This window comes from Spermophilus citellus, assembly GCF_964194105.1.
Source record: "Spermophilus citellus genome assembly, chromosome: 8".
Classification (NCBI taxonomy): Eukaryota; Metazoa; Chordata; class Mammalia; order Rodentia; family Sciuridae; genus Spermophilus; species Spermophilus citellus.
Window position 1 is genome coordinate 54,271,793 of NC_138189.1, and position 25,451 is coordinate 54,297,243.

General features: G+C 32.5%; 1 protein-coding gene across 2 annotated transcripts; it reads right to left on the reverse strand.

Moving 5' to 3' along the window:
- Nucleotides 1-218: 218 nt before the first annotated feature.
- On the reverse strand, nucleotides 219-21,061 carry LOC308654097 (UDP-glucuronosyltransferase 2B31-like; the record flags this gene model as incomplete). 2 transcript variants are annotated; one of them, XM_081303068.1, is made up of 6 exons in its annotated part: nucleotides 219-498; nucleotides 5,474-5,693; nucleotides 6,594-6,681; nucleotides 8,522-8,653; nucleotides 18,880-19,028; nucleotides 20,338-21,061. In XM_081303068.1, the coding sequence occupies 6 exons, from the start codon at nucleotides 21,059-21,061 to the stop codon at nucleotides 219-221; spliced, it is 1,593 nt and encodes a 530-aa protein (XP_081159194.1). The 2 variants fall into 2 exon arrangements, with proteins under 2 accessions (XP_081159194.1, XP_081159195.1); XM_081303069.1 differs by having other exon boundaries at nucleotides 20,590-20,665.
- Between the last annotated feature and the right edge of the window lie 4,390 nt (nucleotides 21,062-25,451).

A 25,451-nucleotide genomic window follows, 5' to 3' on the forward strand; every position in this document is an offset into this window, starting at 1 on the left:
AATTAAATGGCAATATAAACACATATGGTTTAATTTTATTTTCTCAAATAACATTTCCTTGAACTGAAATATTTCTGTCTCTTACATAGGGAGTAAATTTCATGAAGACAAAATTTGACTTGACAAAGTGATTTGTGAAAAGTTGTTAGGATAGGTAGGAACCTGGCCATATAGCCTCCTCTGATGGGAGCAACGGGAGGAGCCACGCCTAGATAAATTTACTCCCTTTTTTTCTTCTTTCCAGTTTTAGAAAACATCTGGCAACAAAACAGACAGCATTTAGTGATGATGAACATCCCAGTTGCCACACAGGCCAGCAGGAACCCAATCACATCCAAAGAGTAGTACTGGAACCAGGAGAGGTCATGGGCAGCCACCCGGAGGTGTTTAGCTCCTTTGTGGCGCATGACAAACTCAATCCAGAAGACAGCTCGGTCCAGAGGCTTCATTGGCTGATCATGCTGAATGCTTGATAACTTCATAGCATTCTCTTTATATCTAAAGGTGAAACAGAAAAGGATCAACATTTAAAGTAAGTTAATCTGTCTAAGCACATGAAGTCAATGAAAGTTTTTCACAAGTGCTATATGGATGATTTCAAATAATTATCAGAGACTTGCCCTGCATATGATTTGTTCTTTCTTTTGTCAGTATATAATGTCTGATTTTAACTTATGTTCTGATGTAAAATATTTCAAAAGTGCCCATGGAATTTCAAGAAGGTGAGTCAAATTCTTTTCATCAAAGGAAATAGATATGAACTATTCTGAATCCAATAAGTGAGAGAGAAGGCATATAATTTGCAAGAGATCACCTTGAAGCTTTTAAAGAGGAATCATATCATGGTGTGCAGTGCTTCCTAACTATTCTCTCTGTTTTTCCTCTTCTTTTCTACCCTGTACTGTATTTTCCACTCAGTAGCCAAGCTGGTATTATTAAAACATACACATCTAATTATGAAGCTATCCTGCTCAAAATCTTCATGTCACTTCTCATCATAAGTAGAATAAAATCCAAATCTCTTCTTGTACTCGTGGATTTTGATGGGTTAGACACTGGCCATGATTCCTGATATTATTTTTCCTCACTCATTCTGTCTAGACATATGTGTCTTTTTAATTTTATTTTTATTGACTTTTTTTTTTAGTTATATGTAACATTAGGACACATTTTAACGTAATCACAAAAGCAAGGAATATAATTTGCTCTAACTTAGCCCCTAGCACTCCTCTATTCCCATACCCTCCCACCCCTTGCTTCACTCTCTCTACTCTACTGGTCTTTCTGCAATTTATATATACTTTTTTTAATTAGTGTTTTTTGCGTATAAATAATATTGGGATTCACTGTGATATATCCAAAAATGTACACATGAACTTTAGCCAGATTTTTTTTTTACTCTTCTTCCCTTTTCTTGTTCCTGCTTATTTTTCCTCAATCTTCTTTGTTCACTCTATTGATCTTTTCTCTATTTTTATAAAATTCTCTCTTTTTTATCCTTTCTTGCACCCCATTATTTTTGATTATTTTGCACATATAAGAGAAAACTTTTGACGTTTGACTTTTTGAGCCTGTCTTATTTCACTTGGCATGATAGTCTCCAGTTCTATGTATCTACTGGAAAGTGACATAATTTCATCTTTTAGGACCAATAATCCATTATGTGTATACACTACAATTTCTTTATTCATTCCTCTGTTGAAGGGCACCTACACTGTTTTCATAGCTTGGCTACAGTGAACTGTGCTTCTATAAACATCAATGTAGTTGAATTCCTGTAGTATACTGATTTTAGATCTTTTGAATATATACTGAGAAGTGGGATAAGTAAATCATATTGTGGGTCCATTCCTAGTTTTTAGTGGTTTTGAGCACATGTGTGTTCTCCCTGTTCTACAGTGTCACCAAATGTGTTCTCCCCTTGGCACCTTCATACTTTTAATCTCACCTGGCTTTTCCTTGAGTGTCCTTTCATGCAACACATAAGTCTTGCTTATATCTCATGGCTAAGGTCTTGGCCATCAAGTCAATCCTCAGAGTTACTTTTCTTGGTCTTATTAGCATAGTAGCCCTAGGGATTTCTTCTATTATTTTATGGTGTTTTAAATGTATTTCCTATTAATATAAAATACATTACATTTTCTATAATGAGTTCCAAAGTACAAGAAAAACACACCATATCCTAAGTGATCACCAGGAAATATCACAATTAACTTGCAGGGATGGTGAAGTAAGGACACCAATGTGCCCACTAATTGGATCATGATACAGGATTTGCAGGTCATATGTTCTGCCACTTAGAAGATCCTTAAGAATCCATTAGAAGACTTAAATCTGATAATGAAATACAAACTCAGAAAAGTAACAATATACAAATCGCCACACAAAACAAAATAGCTTTTTAAATATATCAATAGCAAACTCAATGAGAAAGAAACCAGAAGAATATTTTTAACAATAACTTGAAAGAAAAATCACTAGAAATCAAGGTAATAAAGGAAGTGTAAGTTTTCTACAATAAAATTTATAGAAAATTGAAGAAAGAAGATACTGGAAGATGGAAAGTCATGAACCAGCAGAAAGAACACTGTTGAAATAGCCATCTGGCTGAAACCAATCTACAGATTTAATAAAATCTGTATCAAAATACCAATGAAATTCTTCACAGAAATAAAATACAAATTGTAAAGTTCATATGGAAGCCCAAAAGATCTCAAATATCCAAAGCAACACTGAACAAAAGGAGAAATGCTGGAATTAACACAATTCCGATTTTAAAATAGACTACAGGGCCATAGTAACACAAATAACATAGTGTGGGATAATAAGAGACACACACCAATGAAATATAATAAAGGCCCAAGAAATAAACCTGTATAGTTGTAGCCATCTGATTTTTGAGAAAGTTGCCAAAAATGCACATTGGAGAAAAGAGAGCCTTTTCTAAATATGGTGCTGGTAAAACTGGATAGCCATATGTAGAAGATTGCAGCTTGATCCCTAAGTCTGACCCTGTACAAGAATGAACACAAAATGGAATTACACATTTCAGTACTAAGTTAAATAAGTAAAAAATCAGAAATACAACATATTGCATGTTTCCCCTCACATGTGTAATCTGGCAGGGTAGCTGATATAAAAATAATAGGAAGACTATTATACAAGAAGAAAGGGATCAAGGGAGAAGGAAGAGAGATTGTTAGGGTAATGAAAAGTCTTTTAGGACATAATGTAAAACTGATATATTCATATTTAAGTCTGATGTTTTAATCTGTATTTTTTTCCATTTATATATTATTTTATGTCTCTTTTTTCCATTCTTTATTTTCTCAGAGTATTTTTATTATTTATTGTGCTACTATTTTTTCTTGGAAATGTAGTTTTGAACTTTTCCTTTAAGTGATACCTTCCTTAAGCAATAATACTATCATTAAGAGAAATGAGAGTTGAATTGAAGACAGTCATTCTACCTAGAAACTATATACTCCATATAATTTCCTTGTGCAGTATGGAAAAGGTTAATTATTGAAGTTTTGTTTTATCAAATATCATGAAGAAAATTTTATTGTGCTTCTAAGATCATCACAAAGGTAAAAAAACCCAACCATATGAAATATTAGAAAGATATTTGCAAATCAAATATCTGATGAGACATGTCCATAAAACATGGAGAAATATTAAAATCAATAATTAAAACATAAATAACCTGGTTAAAAATGAGCAAAGGATTGGAACTGACATTTCTCTCATGAAGGTAAGTGAATGACCAAAAAGCACATAAAATGATGCTCTTTAGCAACCATGGAATGCAAGTCAAGACCACAGTGAGCTACAATCCTATTCATTAGGATGACTACAATAAAAGAAAAGGTGATAATAAATGCTAACAATGATATGGAGAAATTGGAACTCTCTTATATTGCTTGTATGCTATAAAAATTTTTGCAACTACCTTGGAAAATAGTTTGGCCGATCTGAATACATATAAAATGGTATATGACCTAACAGTTCTATAACTAGAAATTACCAGAAGACATGAATACTTATGTTCATACAAATTGTGCACGTTGTTCATAATAATCAAAATTGGAAACAGAAACCTTTATAAACTGATGAATTGATAAATTACTTTGAATATTTCCAACCACACAATGTTATTCAACAATAAAAAACAATAAAGGCTGACCCTTGGCAAAGCATGATGAAACTAACAGCACTAGTGAAAGAAACCATTGAAAAAGACAATAATTTTTATTATCTTTTTATGTGAAATATTTAGAATAGGATAATCTATAAAAAAATAAATGGAGTTTTCCTTGTCTAGGAGGTAATAAGTAATGACTTCAATGCATTGTCACATTTCTTTTGATGGATAAAATTTCCCAAAATTATAATATTTAAGAGTTTTATATCTATTGAAACATCAAATGTATTTGAATTTGAATTCACACTTTTTAATTCAGATATAAATGGTATATTGTGTGTTATACACCATTAAAATCCATGAAAATATTAGTACTGATGAAATAATTTTTGAGTAAAATAATTTATGATTGCAGAAATTTTAAGTATGGATTTAAGATACTGTCATATCTCTATAAGTTTATCATTCTTTTCTTGTGTAGTTCCTGTCATATTTAAAAATTAAATACTAATTGCAAATGGCTATATATGGCAAATATTTTATGTATGTATAGAAATGGTGCAGTAATCATTTTCCTATGTAATCTACAATATCAATGCAATTTTGAAATTCTTATGATATTTGAAGTTGTATACAACTATGAAACAGTAAGGTTAAACTGATTGAAAATAGATTTAATATGGGTTGAATCTTTAGATTCTTTCAAAATTACCCTCCTCCACAGCCACATCAATGTTTATATCAGCACATTTCCCAATAGCTACTGTGGAACCAACCTAGATGCCCTTCTATATATGAAAGGATAAAAAGTGTGTCATATATACACAATGGAATATTACTCAGCAATAAAAGAGAATAACATCATGACATTTGCAGTTAAATGGATGGAGTTAGAGAAGATAAAGCTAAGGGAAGTTTGACAATCAAAAAACCAAATGCTGAATGTTTTCTTTGATATAAGAGGGCTGATTTATTGTGGGATAGGGAGTAAGAGCATGGGCAGAATAGATGAACTCTAGATAGGACAATGGTTGGAGGGGAAGGGATGGGGCATGGGGTTATTCATGATGGTGGAATGTGATGATAATTATTATCCAAAGTACAGGTATGAAGACATGAATTGGTGTGAATACACTATGTATACAACCAGAGATATAAAAAGTTGTGATCTATATGTGTAATAAGAATTGTAATGAATTCCGCTGTCATATATAAGTAAATTAATTAATTAAAAAATTACCCTCCTGAAAATGGGCTGCAATTTATACTCATTGATGAGAAGACAATTCTTCTATGAATAGTACCCAATGTCAAAGTTGTTGTACTCACATAGGGTCATTAATGACCATCCTCAAGGCCTTGAGAAGATCTGCACTTGTCAGTGTTCTGTATTCCAATTGAATAGCTGCTCCCTTGGACTTCACATAAGCAATGTTATCAGGTTGATCCGCAAACAAAGGAATGCCCACCATAGGGATCCCATGGTAAATCCCCTCATAAACACCATTGGCTCCACCATGAGTTATAAAAGCTTTTGTTTTTGGATGACCTAGGATTGATTTAATGTCAGAAAAATTATTAATTTAAATATTAGAAAGAAAAGGAGAAATGTGTATTATAAGGCATTAAAGGGATCAGAGTGTATTTTAGGTGACAAATTATTGTAAAAATGACCCTGCATTAATTATTTTTTTCATATCACAGAGGAACAAGCACCTAAGTCCACTAGAGTGCTAACCGAAAACTACATGAAAGAGAGGGTACATAACTTGAGACTTGAATATTGAATACAACATTAATAGGTAGAAAAAATAGAATATTTTTTAGTGAAAGAATCAACATGCACTTATGAAAAATAAGGTCATGAATGACATGTTAGCATATTATCTCATTAAAAAACTGAAGTCACTAAATTTGCTATGTAGCATGTCAAAAGCAGCAGGGAATAGGATGGTGATGGTACTGAATTCAGAGAAAAGAGAGATTCCGCTTCATTACAAAATGTGTTTGCACTTCATAATGAAGATTGTGCATTAATTTCCAGGGAAAATAAAGAGTCACTGTTCATAAAAAAAAAAAAAAAATCCTGGCTGCCATCTTGAAAGGTATTTGAAACACACCTGCAGGAGAAGAAACAGTAAGTGAAAGACATACAACAGCACAGAGAGACAATCCAGGAACTGAGTGATAAATTCTTGCAGAGGTAAATGCACAAGAAATAAAGATAACTTGGATTCTGTATATAATGATGGTGTATATTAAAATTGCAGATTTTTGCTTTTTTTTTTTTTTTCAAACCATCCCTGGGCCTGGAAAATAATTAAAAAGAAGTTGAACATGGTGTTTGATTTTTTTTAAGTAACAAGTATTGAATAAAATGTTTCCTGTTGAATTTTTAGCATCCAGATTGATGGTACTCATGCTTTTAGGACTTATCTCAGAGTCTTACCAAGAAGGTCATTCTGGGGGATCCAGTTGTATATTCGAGTGTTGGGTCCTAATTTATCTGGCTTCTTGCCTTGATATCTCCAGATGACCTGTTTGGTAAAAAAAGTGTACCTTATTCTATGATTTAAAGTTTAATGTTATAGCATGTTTGCATTCTAAACTTTTAAGAGATCATCTAGTTCACCATTTAACACATATGGAAATAAGTACAATTTTAAGTAATGAGAATTACGAAAATGCAAACTAAAAATCCATAATTATTTGTTTTATGCATTTTATCCTAGATTTCATTTTCCAACTTACTATCATTATGTTTATTTCTTGTGAGTGACATAGGTTAGAGAGGACATATATAGTTTAAGATGCTTATTTCAGTTTGCATTGTTTTTTATACACAAAAGCAAACCAATGCAGTCAGCTACTATTAGAAATAAATGAATACTAACTAAGAATTACATGTACCTTGTCTTAGACTTCAATTTATTAAACACTACCTATAAGAAACCTTCTATTGGTACTTATGGACCTTAACCCACACTTCTATCAATATTGGTGAATTTGGAAATTCTTTAAGTATTAAAAGGAAGAAACCATTTGCAACTTACAAATAATTACATGGATACTGAAATAAAGTTCAAAATAGTGAGGTTGCTAAATGTTTTAAAACTGTATGTTATCATTCAATGATGCAGTACAAATCTTGGTAGTAGTCTTATATATATCCAAAATATTTTTATGTCTAGGAACAAAATAAGGAGCTGACTCTGTAAATTAAAAGCAATCTTCATGAACTGGAGTATAATTTCTACGTGCTTATCTTCTAAATGCAATGGGAGCAGCAAAGTAAATTTAGGTCTACAGAAGGAAAAATAATTGGGCAATTAGGAAAAGCCTATATCAGATAGGAAAGTGCAAAGCAGATGGAAAACACTCAAAGACTACAAGAGTGGTTATTTTAGAAATTTGGTATTAAAGCATTTTATGGAGGTGGGAACTTTTGAATTTCAGCCCATGCCAGGCTTGCTTCTTCTTGACTCTTACTTATACTCTCTTCTTTCTTCTTAAAAGGTATTAGTCTGATTTTTTAGAAGCAAAGTCCTTTGGGGTACATTTTATAATGCACTGGGTCCACTTCAAAGGCAGAACTAATCTCTACACTTTCTCTAATTGTCAGATATTGTCAGGATCTTGTCTACTAGTGCAAGCTGTTTTTTTCTTTATCTATAAATACATGTGACTGAGTGGGAATTTGGCCCAATGGTTTGGGTATCCTTTCTCCTCAAAACTCCAGGAACAGTTTCTTAAGTAAATTTATACTTTTTTTTAATGGGGAGGGGACGTATTTTGGGCTTACAGTTTCAGAAATTCAGTCCATATTTAGCAGACTCCATTTTTCTTGGCCAAAGATGAAGTAGAATATTATGGCAAGAATACTATTCTTAAATGAGGGTAACCAAGGAATAAGGGATTGCATGGGATAACTAAAATCATGATAAAATTCAGCCTTCTTCAATACCTGCTTAGCATTATTGTGGTGGTCCAGTTATGAGTTAACTTTTTATAGCTTTCTGATAACATTTGCTGTGTATACAGTGCCCTCAGGGATCCTTCAAGGAAAAGGAAGAAGTAACAGAGAAGAATGTGGTACCTGTGTAAATGTCTGTGATACCCTTACAATTAAAATATCACAATGAACCTGTAAAATATATTTTTTTTATTATCACAATGTTAATATTAACATATTAATATTAAAAACTCTCTACTGTTTAGAATAACCACACATATTTCTGTTTAAAACATGATTTTTGAGATGAATTAGAGATATCACAATAGGTTATGTTTCACAAAGGATGCTTCATTAAGCAAACCCTTTATAAAGATTAACAGACTTTTTACATATTTGGCCACTAAGAGGGCAGTTTTGCTTACCTTTTGTGGAATCTGTGCAAGGGCAAATGCAATTATATTGGCTTTCTCTTCTGGCATGTTAGAAACCATTGACCCCAGAGAAAATACCACAATACCATTTTCTCCAGAGCTCTGTACAAATTCTTCCATTTCCTGTGAATAAAACATTTGTTCCATCAAAAAAGATGAAGAGGGAGGGGATACAAGATGTCAGATTAGAGGAAGGCTGCCTTCCTAGTTGCTCCAAGGATCTAAATATAAGCAGTGAGAATACTGCTTCTTAGTGAGGTGGGTGAAAGAAGGATTTCACTAAAATTCAATACTGGACAGAGTGTCTTAGAAACTCAGAAGTTTGGGTTCATTAAACAAAAAAGACTACATTGATACCAAACTATTTGGGCGAGTAGCTACAGCAGTAGTAATGGTGCTGTTTACCACAGAGAAAGGAAAAATGAAGAGAGAATCACAGTGGACATATTTGGTATGAAAAAAACCTGAGATCAGAGAAGCAACATGAACTTAGCTGATCCAGAGGCTCCACTGAGCACTTGTGATTGAAAAGTGCTCTTTATTTACTGCCTGGGGAGAGACAAGGTGGATTCATCTTGAGGTGGCCTTGCTCCAGTGTCTGTTACCAGAACTGGGAGATCTGAGCAAACACTGCTGGAATGCCTACTGTGTGGCCTAGAGTGTACCTAGCTAAATGGGAGTGAAACAGGCATGGATAAGATTTTATTCCAGGGGATTCAAGTCAGAAAAGCAAAGGGGCAGCACAACTTGTTTTTCTTTTGAGCTGGTGGCTCTTGTGACCAGCTGCAGTGGGTGAGAGTCTGAAAAGGTACTTAGTGAAATACTAAGGGACTGTGCCTAGGAAAGATGTGAAGGTGAACAGCAGAGTGTGTGGAAATCAGTTCCTCTGTGAAATGAGTGGAATTCTTAGGAGGCTTCTGAGATTCAGACTTCCTACAGAGATAAGCAACTGCCAGGCCCTAGGGGTGTGTTCATCCAATTTCTTCAGAGTATATACCAAATAAAACCCCTGAGGTCTGGTTAGACCTAGGTTTCCTCCATCAGAACTCATCTCATAGAACACTGCAGCAACCCCACCCCAGGAGTGCATAGATCTGGTCTGTGCACACAAAGCTCCAACTGACACTTCTTCCCATTCCAACCTACATCATACCAGTAAGAAGGGAAGCTGAGAATTATTTCAAACACCTTCAGACTTAGGCCATTCCAAGTGGTAGCTCAGGGAGAAACACAAAAAGAGGAAGGGGATAACAAAATCCAACCTTTGCTTTTATTCTCAGTATATAGGTAAAAAAGAAATGGAATGAAAAACAGTTGAGTATAGTCAGTAACCATCCATTCTGACAATTTTGGCCACCTAAGTAGAAATGATTCCTTCATTTATCATTAAAAATATTTTTAGTTTTTCTTATTCTTTCTGTGTGTTTGTGTATTCTTCCATTACTGATCTTTTTTGGACATATATTCATATACATTTCTTTCTTTTTTTCAGCTTTAGCATTTTTTTAAATGTAGCTATTTTTCCTTGCATTGTCTTTTGAAAGTTAGAGTTTTTTGGTCTGTATATATTTGTTTTGTTTTGTATTGTTTTAATTGTTTGTTTCTGTATCTCTCTTTTATTCTCCTGGTTATAGCAAAAGTCTATTCTCTATTTTTCTCTCCATTTATTTGTTTCTCCTATTTTCTCCTCCATCCTTACAACTATCACCTGCTCTCTCTTCTGCATTCTCTCTCTTCACTGTTTAAAATTTCAAACTTTTTTCCCTATCTTCTTATCTCACATTATTTTCTCTTACTCACTGTATTTTTGCCATCTTTAAACTAATTGGTTTATATAACTCTTGATCCCACCATTAATGTTGTTGCAATTATTACTTCTGTGGATGACATAGTTGACACCTGTTTCTTGTTTTAATGTCAGATTTAGTTTATATTTATGCACTGCTTCATTGTTGGCAATTGCTGACCAACTTTTTCTGTTTTTTGTAGCAATTTACATTTTAGCAGTCATAATAGAATCCAGATATTTATTTTAATGCTGTATATTATTTATATCCGATGTTGTTGTTCTTTATTTCCCCTTATTCTGTGAGTATCTGGAAATCTACAGTGACACTACAGGTTCACATGGTAGAGAAGTCCACTGCTGAAATAAATTCAACCAAAATATAGTTTATCTTGCTCCACATGAAAATTAATGGCATTCAATCACTAACTATACTTTAATAGAGAATAGTAGAGATAAATCTCAAACTAATGATTAGGCCTCAAATAGAAACAGCTGAGGATGAGTTCATGGTTTCCACCTATGGAAATCCACTGCACAGGAATTATGGAATTAATTCAAAGGCTGTGAATACCATACTTATAAGGAGTCTTAATCCAGATCACTCCAGGACACTTTGGAAAGTAAATACTATGCCTTTAAAAAGTAGAAGAGGGCTGGTTTTGTGACTCAGTGATAGAATGCTTGCCTAGCACACATGAGGCACTGGGTTTAATTCATACTACCAATAAAAAAAACTAAATAAAATAAAGTTATTGTGTCCATCTGAAACTAATTTTTTTTAAAAGCATGGAAGAGAAATCCCTCCTAACATATGCATAAAATCCAACAAAGAGTATAAGAATTATATAAAAATAAGGTACCATGGAATCACTTAAAAGTTCCTAATTTTCCAAAACTGATGCCAAAGATATTGAATTTTTTTTTAAATCAGGTAAAGAATTCAAAAAGTAAATTATTATAAAATATAATCAATGAAATTATCATATTTTAAAATGATCAATGAATTATAAAAATGATAAATGAATTCCAAGAGAACATAGAAAAACAATTGAATGAATTAAAAAAATCATTACAGAATATAAATGAAAAATTCAGCAAGATATAAATATTTAAAAAGAACCAAACATAAATCTTGAAAGTCAATGATAAAATAAATCAAATAAAAGGTCATTTTAAAATTTTTATAGTACAGTAGACAATACTGAAAACAGAACATCAAATATAAAAGAAAAAGTGGCCAGCTTTAAATATTTAGAAAGTACTAAAGTAAATAAAATAAGCAACCATGATGGTAATAATTATTTAACGAAAGAGTCCATATAGAAGAAATAAAAAAACCCTGAAGTTCAAAAATGAACAAATCTTATTGGAAGAGTAGCTAAGCAAATGAGAAATAGGACCACATTAAACATAAAAGAATCAAAATGACAGGAATTAACAAATATCTCTTTGTAATGACATTGAATATAAATCATCTCAATTCTTTAATTAATATATATATATATATATATATATATATATATATATATATATATATATATATATATAGTCTGGGAGAATGGATCATAAAACATGACCCCATGATATGTTGTTCATAAAAGACACACCTTACAAGTAAAGACAGCCATAGCTGAATGCAGAAGATAAAAATTGATACATAATACAAATGGAATCAGAAAATAAGCAAGATCATCTGCTTTTATATCTGAAAAACAGGCTTCAAACCAAAATTAATCACAAGAGACAAAGCTGGTCACTTCATACTGGTAAAATAAATAATCCTACAGGAAGATATAACAATTATAAATATTTAAGTCATAAACATGGATCCAAATAATTACATAAGAGACACTAGTCAAATTGAAATGTCAGATAGACCCAAATAAAATAATTCTTGGTAATTTCAACACAATTCTCTCATCTTTTGTTAGGTCATCCAGATATAGATTCAATAAGACATCTTTGGACCTGAAAAATATTATAAGTCAAATGAACTTATGGATATCTATAGAACATTTCATTCAACAGCATCTGAATACACTTTCTTCTCAGCATCTCAAGAAAACCTTCTCCAAAATAGACAATATTTAAGGCCACAAAACAACTCTCATCAAATAAAAAACAAGCGGTATTACTTATTATATTCTACCAGATCATAATTGGATGAAATTAGAAATCAACATGACAGAACCATACAAAATCTATATGAACATATGGAGATTGGACAATCTCTATCGTATAAAAATGGATTATAGAAAAAATTAAGGGAGAAATTTAAAAATTCTTAAACTCAAATGAGAATAGTAATACAACCTCTGGGGCAGAATGAAGGAATTTCTAAGAGAAAAGTTTATAGCTATGAGTTCCTGTATAATAAAATCATAAAGAACCCACATAAAAACCTAATTTTTCATTTCAAGGCTCTTGAAAAAGAAGAACACACCAATTCCAAAACCAGTAGAATAGCAACAAGGAAAGATAAATAAATATAAGTGAGAAAACAGGAAACAAATATTTCAAATTATTAGTTTGTAGATGATATGATCCTATATAGAGAAGAGCCAAATGACTCCACCAAAAGACTGATATTGCTAAAAAAAAAATTGACAAAGTAGCTGAGTACAAAATCAACATACAAAAATCAATGGGTTTCTTATATACCAACAATGAATCTGTAGAAAAAAAATCACGAGAATTATTTCATTCACAATAGCCTCAAAACAAACAACAAACAACAACAACAACAACAACAACAACAACACATACCTAGGAATAAATCTAACAAAAGAGTTAAAAGACCTCTAAAATTGAAGATTGAAATTATAGAAGACATAAAATAAGATGAAAAGACCCTCCATGTTCATGGATAGGTAGAATTAATGTTATTAAAATCATCAACTATCCAAAGCAATATACAGGTTCAATGTAATCCTAATGAAAATATCAATGACATTCTTCACAGAACTAGAAAAGATAATCCTAAAATTCATCTGGAAGAAAAAAAGACCCTTAATAGTCAAAGCAATTCTAAACCCAAAAATTAATGCTGGAGGCATCAAAATATCTGATGTCAAATTATACTACAGAGCTATAGTAACAAAAACTGCATGGTACTGACATGAAAACAGACATATTGACCAGTAGTATAGAATGGAAAACACAGAGAAAACCACACACATGCCAAAAACACATTGGAGAAAAGATTGGCTTTTAAATAAATCATGCTGGGAAAACTGCAGAAAAATGAAACTATACTCTTGTCTCTTACCCTGCACAAAAATCAACTCAAAATGGGTCAAAAACCTAGAAATTAGAACCAATACTATACAACTCCTAGGAGAAAATGTAGGGTTAACACTCCAGCATATAGGTACAGGCAATGATTTTCTCAAATAGAACCCCTGAAGGTCAAGAAATAATTCCAAGAGTAGATAAATTGGAAGGCATCAAATTAAAAAGCTTCTGAACAGCAAAGAAAAGATTTAGAATTGTGAAGAAGAGAACTTATGAAATGGAAGAAAATCTTTGCAAAACACCTTCAGGCAAAATATTAATATTTAGAATACATAAAGATTTCGAAAAACTTTACACCAAAAAAATCAAACAACCCAAATAATCAAAGAGAAAATGAATTAAAAAGATGCGTCTCAGAAGAATAAATATAAATAGGCAACAAAAATATAAACACAAAAAATGTTCAACATCATTAGAGACAAGGGAAATGAAAACTACACTGAGATTTTATCTTTCACCAGTCAGAATAGTAGTCATCGAGAATAAAAAGAATAATAAATGATGGAGAGTATATGGAGAAAATAAAATTTTACACCATTGGAGGAATTGTAAATGAGTACAACCACTATGGAAATCAATATGGATAGTTTTCAAAAGAGTAAGCATGTAAATATCATATCACCCAGGTATACCATTTCTCAGTATTTATCCTAAAGAAATAAAGTCATAACAGTGATACATGCATACTCATTTTATAGCAAAACAACTCATAATACACATGGAAAAAGCCTAGGTATCTGCCAATATATGACTGAATAAAGAAAATGTAATATATATACACAATGAAGTTTTATTCAGCCAAAATAACAAATAAAATTATGTCATTTTACAAAAAAAAGAATGGAATCAGAGTCTATTACATTGAATAAATCAAACTCAGAAAGTCATGGGTTGTATACTTTCTCTCATTTTTGTAAGCTAGAGAGGAAAAATGGAAAAAATGAGGGTTGATCTCATGGAAATCAAAGGGAAATCAGTGGAGAAAGGGACCAATGGGAGAGAGGTGGGAAGGGAAGGGACATTCCTGGGAAGTTTTATTGGTCAAATTATACTGTTATATTGTGTACATGTATGAATATGCAACATCAGATCTCATCATTATGAACAATGAAATGAACCAATAAAAATGTAGGAAAAGCAGAGAAATTATTGGTTTGTAAACTAAGAAGAGAAAAGCATGTATTATTAGAATTTGGGAGTTATGGATATTTTTAAATTGATCCAGTCACTCACTTTTTTGGAAAGAGATGTGTGTTATGACATAGAAGGCACAATTAGGCTTACTTGTAGAAATAAGTGTGTGTGAGTGTGTGTGTGTGTGTGTGTGTGTGTATGTAAGAAATGACATAGAGCTATTAAATAGTAATTCAAGAGATGATGTTAGAAATTATTATATGTAGACTCAATATATAATTTTATTCATTACTAATGTTAATTTTTTTGTTAAACGCTATAGCTAGTACTTGGTTATAATTCTTATTGTTATAGTACTTCACTTGATTTTATTCCAGGATTTTAATCTGGATGATTTTTTTAGTTTGGAATTAATAGTACTTATTTCCGTCCTTGTGAGCCCAGAAGTAAAGTTACCTGTGCATAGGATTTTTGTACAATTTTATGTTTCCTATCTCTATAGTATTTCATTCCTTACTTTATAATTTGTGAGAGTTTCCCAAGTTTTCCTCTATAATAGCTCATAAAAACTGGAGATTAACAAACACTAGCATTCAGAAGATTAATATTATGGTTTGGAATTTCTTTTACATAATTCTAAGAATCCTAATAATCCTATACATGTCCAGAACTATACTAATCCCAAATCAGCATTTTCCCTGCATTGGACTGATACATATACTTGAGTAATCATATCTTTGGGTTATTTATATGTCTCCTCTTTTTCCCTGAAATTTGTAATGATATTGAAGTTGTATGAGAATGAAGTGTGTATCAGTGGCTGTAAAGAACCCTTATTTTTCACCTATTATGAACCATGAAGCTCTTGCACCACAGTGGGACTTCCTCTGGCCATTTAATAGAACAGGTCAACTTGTTGAGTAGCTCATTCACATATAGTGAACATTGCACTACTCCTAGGAACTTGTGACACATCCAGTTATTTTGTGATTCCAGTAACCTAGAGCAACGTGTAGGAATATATCTAATATATTTTCTCCCTGCTCAAAATGTTCTTCATCTCGTATTGTACAAACACTTTCTCACTATTACTGTTGTATAAATATACCCTTTTTTAAAACCAATTAATCCCTGACATAGACAGGTCCCAGTCTTTCTGCAACATTATTTTTAAAGGAAAAAACCATTAATCATGCAAAAATTTGGAAGAGCATGAAAAAAGTATGTAATGGTTTAAGAAAATTTGCCAAAATGATTTTTGGTTCATTTAGAGATACTGTTGGTACAAAATTTGAATTTTTTATTGTGGTCTTTTTTTTTCTGTTCATGTAAGTACATGAGTAGATACATGCACATATATAATGTAAATGGAAGATTAAAATTCTTTTCGGAATCTTTTCTTCTCACAAAAATAATGATATTATTATAATCAGTATTTTGCGTTTTAGTCTCCAACTAAACTTGTGTTATGACTTAATGTAGTTAAGCATTTATTTTTAAAGTAATTGTACTGGGCAAGTTGGTACACACTGGTAATCCCAGCAGGTCAGGAGGTTAAGACAAGAGGATCTCCAGTTCAAAGCCAGCCTCAGCAACAGAGAAGCACTAATCAACTCAGTGAGATCCTGTCTCTCAATAAAATGTAAAATAGGGCTGGGGATATGTCTCAGTAGTTGAGTGCACATGAGTTCAATCCATAGTACAAAAAGAGAGATTAAAAATAAACATGTAAGTAAATAAAGTGATTCTGATGGTGTGGTATGTACCAGAATAAGTTTTAAAATCATTACTTAAAGAATGACATCACTTAATGTGTTAATTAATTAATGTAAGACATTTTTTCCAATATGTATTCTATAAGTAACTACCATAAACACAGATTACATTCATTTGATTTTTTGTTTGTATAATTACAATTGGTATACTGTGAAACCCAAGGCTACTTGCATTGCTAAGTGTATTGATACATTTGGATCTTTGTCATTTTGACAATTTTCTGTGTTTAAACAATACCGAAATTGTCTGAGAATATAATTATTAATGGAAAAGTAAGTAATTTGGGGGAGCATTACTTTATATAATAAAGATCAAGAAGACAGTGTTTCTAATACTGGCCTGTATTCTAATCTTGTTTATTCTATTAAATAACACCAGCTACTATTATTCCTTATCATGATCACACTGCTATCTACCTTCTCATCCTCCTCCTCCTCTTCTGCTGTCTTTCCCCTTTTATTGACAAGGTCTCTTTCTCCTCCTGTGAATGGGGAAATCTCTCAAGATCAGAGGTTAATGGCTTAAAACTTACAATAACTCTGTCTCAGTTTTTAGTCAGAACTTTCACTAACTTTGGTTTTCTGTTTGTATTGTTTGGAACTTATCACAAACAACAAAATATTTCTATTGAATACGAGGCTTGAGTAAGATCTCAATATGTTGGTGCCTTAAAGAGGTAGAAAAAAAGAAACTCTTAAGAGATCACATAACAGTATGGCAAGCAATGTTTTCTTCTAAGCATGGTATTTATTTAATATGTTTTAGACTCTTCTGTTTCCTCCTATGAAATATTATCCTATTTGTTGACAGAATGATTTTGTAATTGTAAACTAAAGGGCTGTGGTCAAAAACAAATGACAAGAAAACTTAGGTCATCATCATGTTTGCAGTATATATTTCCTATGTTCATTCTGTTGGGGAGCTGTGCTGTGAGGCTGAGACTTAACTTTCCCAAGGGAGTTTCCTGAGGTGTCCTCTAATGTTGGCATATGGCAGAAAGCTCTCTCAAGGTAACATCCCTATCATGGTCTACGATGTAATAGTCTGAGTTCTCAGGTGAGTTTGTTCAAATGCTGGAGTAAAGACAAGTAGAGGCCACACATTCATATCACTGAGAAAAGCAATTACTTTAAAGCTAAAAGGTTGTGAAGAGCTTGAACACTTACAATATAATTTCAGCAATTCCACTTACTCATTTGATTGCCAAAACTCAGGCATTTACCTTTAAGCAAATTGATGGAGTATCTGTTCTCTAGGTCTTTGGCTGAAAATACAGTGTTGATTTATCTAGTTTCTAGTTTCTGTTATATATGAAATTGTATCCACTGTGCCTGGAACATATTACCTAATTAATATTATTGGTAATAGAGCTATCATACTATACCTGGGTCTACAGTTACAAGAGAAAATCTATGGTAGTTTGTTTCTGCCATATTGTGAGTTTCTGTCTCTCAATTTGAATATAATCCAAATCATGTACACAATAGTGTTTAGGGGAGGCTAAAATGAATTAAATGTAAAAATACCCAAATATTAATATTTCTAAGGGTTAATCCAACCTTTTTGGTATAGTTAGGGTCTTCAAAAGTAGATAACAATGTTCAGTTTTTCAGAAGGAAAATAGTTTTATAGAAACAAAAAAGGAATAATTACAATAGCGAATATTGCTATGGATCCTATGTTTGTACCAAGGACATTGTGTATCAATATAATCTACTTTTTCCAGGTAACACAATATGAAGTTTGACTATTAATAGATAAATAAGCACAGTCACATGTAAGAACAACCTCATCCATGTTTACATCATTTGTTATCTGCATCTTGCAACAACTTTCTGAGTGGTTCCTCTGCATTGTCTTTCCCTCTAAAATCCTGCTTGGTGACTGCATTTTGAAATTTTTCAAAAAGGAAACTTTATTCACATTTCTCTTATGCTTAACTCTTTTCATTGGCTACCCAATGTACTTCACAGATATTTTAAACTCCTACTAATTATCTGGCTTTCACTTACCTCTCTAGCAAATCTGCACTTTGCAGACCCTTCTCCTGCTAAACCACTCTTGAAGTTCTTGGGAGTTTCCCTTACTATTGTATGTGCTTTTCCTTTTGTGTCTTCCTCTCTTCCTCAACCCCTTTTCCCATCCTGTGGATTCCTTAGTATTCACCTTTGTTATCGGGGCTTTTAGGATTTTTTTTAATGATATGTGATGGCATAGAAATGCCTGGTTCTATAATTTGCAGAACTCTTTATCTTGCTTTTCATATCTCTGAGTTAAACACTCTGAATTAAAAATGCAGAGTCATTTCTACCAAAAATGTTAATCAACAGAACTAAGCAAACAGGAGAAGATTTACCTTAGGGAGGGGTTTGGCAGGTTTACAGTGGAGTCCTCCAACAAAGTCAAAATTTGGTAAGAATGGACGAGGAAATTCTAAATCCCAATAGGTTCGAATGAGCCAAAAATCAGCTTTCCCCATTGTCTCATATATTGTAGTAGGTCTCCCTGAATGAAGAAAGAGAAGAAAAGAAAATGAGAGACATGTACCTTGAATGCTTGATATATTGCCTTGAAATGAGTTGGATTTGTGTAGGCAAGATGTGCAAATGCACTTGTGTATGTGTGTGTTCCTGTGTTTGCATACTACAATGCGTATGTTTTTTAGAGCACATTTTTGCATACTATATTTGATGCATTTTATATATGTTAATATGTACATAAACTAGTTGTGTGGGTACTTTCTAGTATTTCATTAGTAAATTTACAATCACAATTAGATTTTTAACCTAAGCCTCATTAGAAGTAAAAATGCATTTTATTTTTTCTCTAAAACTACAAAAGAAACTTAATTTTTTAGAATTTTTGTGAGATCCATTAACAATCAGGGCTCCCATAACTGTAGACATATCTTTTCTAGGAGTAGTCAGTCAGTTTTTACAATTGAGCAAACCATTCCCTTGGTCCTTGATTCTTCAAGTGAACTGTAAAATGATTTATTGAGTATGCCTGAATTCCTTATATTAAGAGATTTGCCTCATATTAAGAGATTAATAGTATTAACTTTGTAAAAAATATACATTTTTGAAAGTAACAGCCAGAATGTTTACACAAATATTAAAATAGAGATTGGTTCTCATGCTTAATTTAGTTCATATTGTCTTAAATGGTAAATGCAGTTTAAAAAATATAGACTAATAAGGTGTGGTTTTACTCTACACCAAGGTTTTAGGGCTTAACACATGATTAGTTTGTTTTTATCAAGGAATATGAAATATAAGGTATCACAATGTATAACTTTCTGTGCCAGAGATAGAGACACTGTTAACTGTGAAAGAATCTTCACAGCAATGCAAATAAATATATTTTTTAAAAATTTCTGAGGAAACAAAGCTATTCAAAAGTAAACAATTTCCTCCATGGTACATATATATGGTTGTGCTAGTAATACATGTGTATGTTATTGATGTACATGCCTATCATCATTAAAACATTTAGTGAGATTAATAACGAGTGTCCTTAAAGATGAAAAGAATAGTAAAATGCATATGTAATTGCTCAGAGAAATCTTCCATGATTCAATTTGCAGGTTATTATTTCCTGAAACATTTTGAATAAGTAATTGCTACTGGTTTCTAACAGGCCCTATAATATAAATGCCCTTTTTTATTGGTGAAACTATTTGTTCATCTTATATTCTCATTCCATTCTTTTAATTACAGGAAAGAAAATTCTTCTGATTTTATATTCATGCAAGCTCAGGTTCAATGTCACAGGAAATTCAGGTTTCACAGTACTAATCAAAGAAACAGCTTACCTAGAACTTCACTGTAAAACTGATTCCATTTCTTCACATCAAATGTTTGGAACCAAAAATCAAAATAAAGCATATACATTATGTTTTTAATCCGATCCATGAATGTCATTTGAGCGCTTAATTCAGACATAACAATGGGCACATAGGAAGGAGGGAATGTAAGTCCCCCACTGTACTTTTCATATGTATACCCAGGAGTAAAGCGGAGAGTGTATACAAATGGTACTTTAAGTAGCTCAGCCAGCAGCTCACCACAGGGACCAATAGCATCTGCAAGAACCACATCAAATTTTGATTCATGTAGTTTAATCATAAGTTTCTTGTTTAAAACTACATTTCTGCAGAGTTCTTCAATTGTATCAGAATATTCCTTGAAACATTTTTGCACTAATGAATAAAATTCCCAAAAGTCATCTTTTGGAGTATCATAAATTAATTCATGGATCCATTTGGAGAAACGTTCTTCCAAATGTTGCTCACTTGATGGTGCAGGGTAAACTTCAAAATTAATAGCAGATGTTGTGTTGGGATTAATAAGAATGGAAGCTGTTGATGTGAGAACAGTCACCTCATGACCTCTCTGGAGAAGTTCATCCAGGATTGTCTTTATGTTGATCCAATGGCTGTATTCTGTGGGCCACACCAGCACTTTTCCACAGCTTCCAGAGCTAAAGTAACACATCAGTTGTATCAGCAGAAGAACCGAGTTCCTTTTCACATACATCTTGGTGCAATCCAATGCTTCTGTTACATTAGCAGCTCTTCTTTTCTTCAATTTCTCAGGCTTATATCTCAGGACAAATCAATCCAAAGTTAAAGTATAACTCCTGCACTTCAAAGTACAATTGTACCGGCTGATCATGTTGAACTTAGGAGAACAAACACAAGGTAGAGTACCTCAAGGTTATAAAAGTTTGTATGCCCTAGAAGGGTTCATCTGTCCTGTGGTGCCTCTCTCTCTTTGTTTCTCTCTCTCCCTCTCTCCTTCCAGATGCTGACATGAGCTGAGTGGTTTTTCTTTGCTGGGACTTCCCTCAGGATGTGCTACTTCACCTTAGGCCCAGAGCAATGGAGTTAGCCATCAATGGACTGAGACCTCTGAAACATTAAGCCCCAAATAAACTTTTTCTCCTCTAAGTTGTTCTTAGGAATTTTGGTCACAGTGATGAAAAAGTTGACTGAAATAATCACACCTCTCAATATTGTACAATCCTCAACTCAAGCATGGGTGGTGACAAGCCATGTTCAAATCACAGGACTCCCTTACTGAAAATATGATTTCAGTGATGCAGATACTTGAATGAAGTCTACCTTACTGTTTTTAAGAGTTACTGTTAATATTTTTTTAACAGTAGTGTAAAACATTCTAGTCTAATCTAATGATACTGTGTTTATTTTTTGGTCTTAGAAGCAGACAATACATAGGAACTGGGGCAGGATTTGTGGCTTAGTTATAGAGCACTTCACTGACCTGTGTGAAGCACTGGGTTCAATCTTCAGCACCACATAAAAATAAATAAAATGAAGTCATCCTGTCCATATACAACTAAAAAATTAAAAAAATAAAATACCTAGGAACTTAACTCATCTTTAGATATTTATCATTATTGTTTTACTAAGCTTTGTGTTGCATTCAAGTTATCTGAAGAATCATTTTATTTTAGTTATTATGTTTTTGAAGTTAGGAGTACTAAAAGGAAGTTACAGATGAAACTTTATTGAATTTCTCCCATCTCTGTATTCCTATATAGCTTATCTTAAAATTTGTTGAACTTTTCCAATCATCACCCCTTAAATCACTCCTTCAATAAGGTTAAGATTTTTATGATCATGGTGATATGCTTTAGAATTTCAATGAAACTGTTCTAAGAGTTCTGTTTAGAATCTAGGAGTATACATGTATAACTACACATTTAAATTATCGTATTTCTTAGGTTATTATTTCTATGTGGCAACTTTTGCCCTGATATCCAGTTGATACTTTGGTAGAATGTGCCATATGTAACTGGGTGTGAGTAGTCTTTCTTCTCACCTTTCTGTGTCCCACAGGGAGCACTTATACCACAATCAAAGAGGTTCAGCCGGCCATTCTCCTGTGTAGATCTGGTCAACCTTTTGATCAAATCACCTCACCTTTTAGAAAGCTCCTGGTAAAGACATGTTTTCTTGGGATTCTTTGAAAATTATTCTTATTTCAGATCATCAATACATACCAACTGCTAAATTAGTATCTAAAATAACAGCAGTCCCATATCATTTAATTTAATCTCTGTTGTGTATTAGTCAACTTTGCATTGTTAATCTAATAAAATTCCTGAGATAATGAACTGATAAGGAAGTAAATATTATTTTGTCTCACAGTTTGGGGCATTTCACAGTCTGTTGGCACCATTGCTTTGGGCTGATTTTGAGGGGGTACATCAGGGTAGGAGAGTATGGCATAGAATCTGGCTAGGAATTAAAAAAGAGACATAGAGAAAGGAAGAGAAGGGTCTTAGATCCCAGTATTCCTTTCAAGGGCATATGCCAAATGACCTAACTTTCTTCCACTGGGCCTGACAATCTAAAAATTCTATCACCTCCCAGTGGTGCCTTGAGCCAGGGAACAATCCTTTGGGACACATTTAATATTCAAACTATAAACTCTTCTCCCCACAAAAGGAAGAAGAGGTGGAGGAGACAATATTTCACTACTTGTATTTTTAAAACCATATACTTGCTTTTCTTTTCTTCATTGCATTTTATATGCATGATTTGTTCTTTTCTCACTGTATAATAATGAGCAACTTTTGAACATAAAATGTATATTTTCTAATATAGAAAGCTTATATTTAAAACAATTTTTAGAGAAGAGATAAACAAGCTAAAATTTTTCTAAATATTGACCATGCAGACTGTACATTGTCCAGAGCATTTTTCAAAAGTATAATTATTTTCTGTAGGGAGACCATTGTGTGTTATTTTTTTGACTTGAATGGGGCATCAAGGTACTCTGTGTGATTCCAGTAAAATATAGCAGCATTAACTTATGTTCAATCTTTGTCTCACAGGTTTGTGGTCCAAAGCTATCCATGCAGTAGATGATATTACACAAAAAAGGTAGAGTAATACAACCTCAGTTGGTGAACTAATTGCAAACATGTATTTGTTCTCATTCTATGATACTCTTATGAAAATAGTACAAGCTCAATTTGAGAAAATTCAGAAAATTGTGGAAAAGTATAAAAAATGAAATAAGATTGACTTTCTACTATTTCATCTAATCTATTATATTTCTTCTTTTTCCTCAGTTTCCAGCTAGACTCATAGTGAGGCTGACTTAGGCAAATTATAACTTCTTGAATAAAATATTTTGTAATAATTCTTTAAGCAGATAAGGTTTTAAGTAATTCAGCAAAGTAAGATGATCACATTATATCCAGTGTTCATTTTATAGATAACTGCCAAAGATAGTATTCTGTACACCTTGATCATTTTTACTATATTATTATGAATATCTTATTAAACCAATGACTATATTTATTTTTAAGATTCTTGATGAATTTTGACAAATGTCTCTGCTTTAATATATTCTGAAGTTATCTAAGAATCTAACAGAAAAACAAGATATTTGGGGGAATATTTTTTTTTTTACAAAATTTAGAAGAAAAGCTCACAACTATTGATGCCAATTTAAATGTTTCTATGAATTAATAACAATAGCTGGTAATACTAATTATTGATATTGCATTATTCTTGATCTTATTCCTTATCTTCATTTTCTTCCTATTATCTAACCACACTCCTGCCCCCTCCATACACACAAACAGCCACTGCCACTTTCTCTTAAAGTGAACAACAAAATCCTCCAACAATAGAACTATAGAACTAGAAGCAGTTCTCATTGGCCCATGCCAGGAGGTTCTCAAGTTCTACAATATTCTGTTTGATCTTTTATTCACAATGGTGAAAAAGCTTACTAAATACTAACTATTCCTCAATTTGAATGATTTCAATCATGAAATTTTTCTGTGATGTTGAATTACTTGAGGGTTGATTTACCCATTTTTCAACAATTTATATAATTTTTGTATTGCTTTCAGTGTTAAAGGTTATTATAATAGACAATGTGCTGAGTTCTGCAGGAAAAGTGTGATAATTTTTTTTTTTCAGTCATTCCAAATGATTTAGATCCCATACTAGTGTTATGGGTATGAGGAGACAATCAGCTACTGAACAAAGATAAAAATTAGACAAACTCTTCATAATTACAGGTTATAGAACAGTAACATAATTGCAAACTGTCTACAAAAACTCATTACATTTCATAACATAACTGTAACAAATATAGATAACATTGTGTTCTGTTTGAGGAGAGAGCAAAATTCAGCATTTCTTTCCTGTTCCTGTTCTATATTACCGCAACATAAAATTGAGACCTAGTATTTACTTCTAAAGTATGATTATGAGAGTGGGCCACCTGGTGAATTCATTTGAAGGATTAAGAGGAAATAATAATGAACTAATGACACCACATATTTTCTTCCATAGCTTAACTGTAGAAAGCAGATAGGAATCATTATGTTTCTAATGCCAGAGACATTCTACTGCAAAGTGACTTAGCTGGTAGAAGGCAAACATCTTTCCAGATGCTCAGGAGAGAAGTGATGCTGAGGTTGGATTTCTACTAAAAGACAGCAGCAATATGGCCTCTCAGAACCAAGGGGAAATGTTAGACTTTTTACACGATTGTAATTATTGAATGCTTTCTCCAAGAAAGTTAAATGTACACAATTCTCCAAACTAAAGTTAAAGAAGTCTGAGATACTGAGAAATCATATTGATATTATGAGGAATTCTATAATCTCTAGAGGAAAAAATGCTTAAAATGAATAAATAATCTGAATTTCCATTTTTCACAAAAGAGAAATGGGCAACAAGTATATGCAAAGATCCTGCCCATCACTAATCCTGAAGAAAATGCAAATGAAACAACCACAAGAAATAATCAAATATACATACCAAGGGCTATAGTCAAAAAAAAAAAAAAAAAAAAAAGAAAAAGAAAGATGTTGTCAAGGGTGCAGAGTAAGAGGCACTCTTGCAGACCACTACCAGAATGTAAATTAGAACAA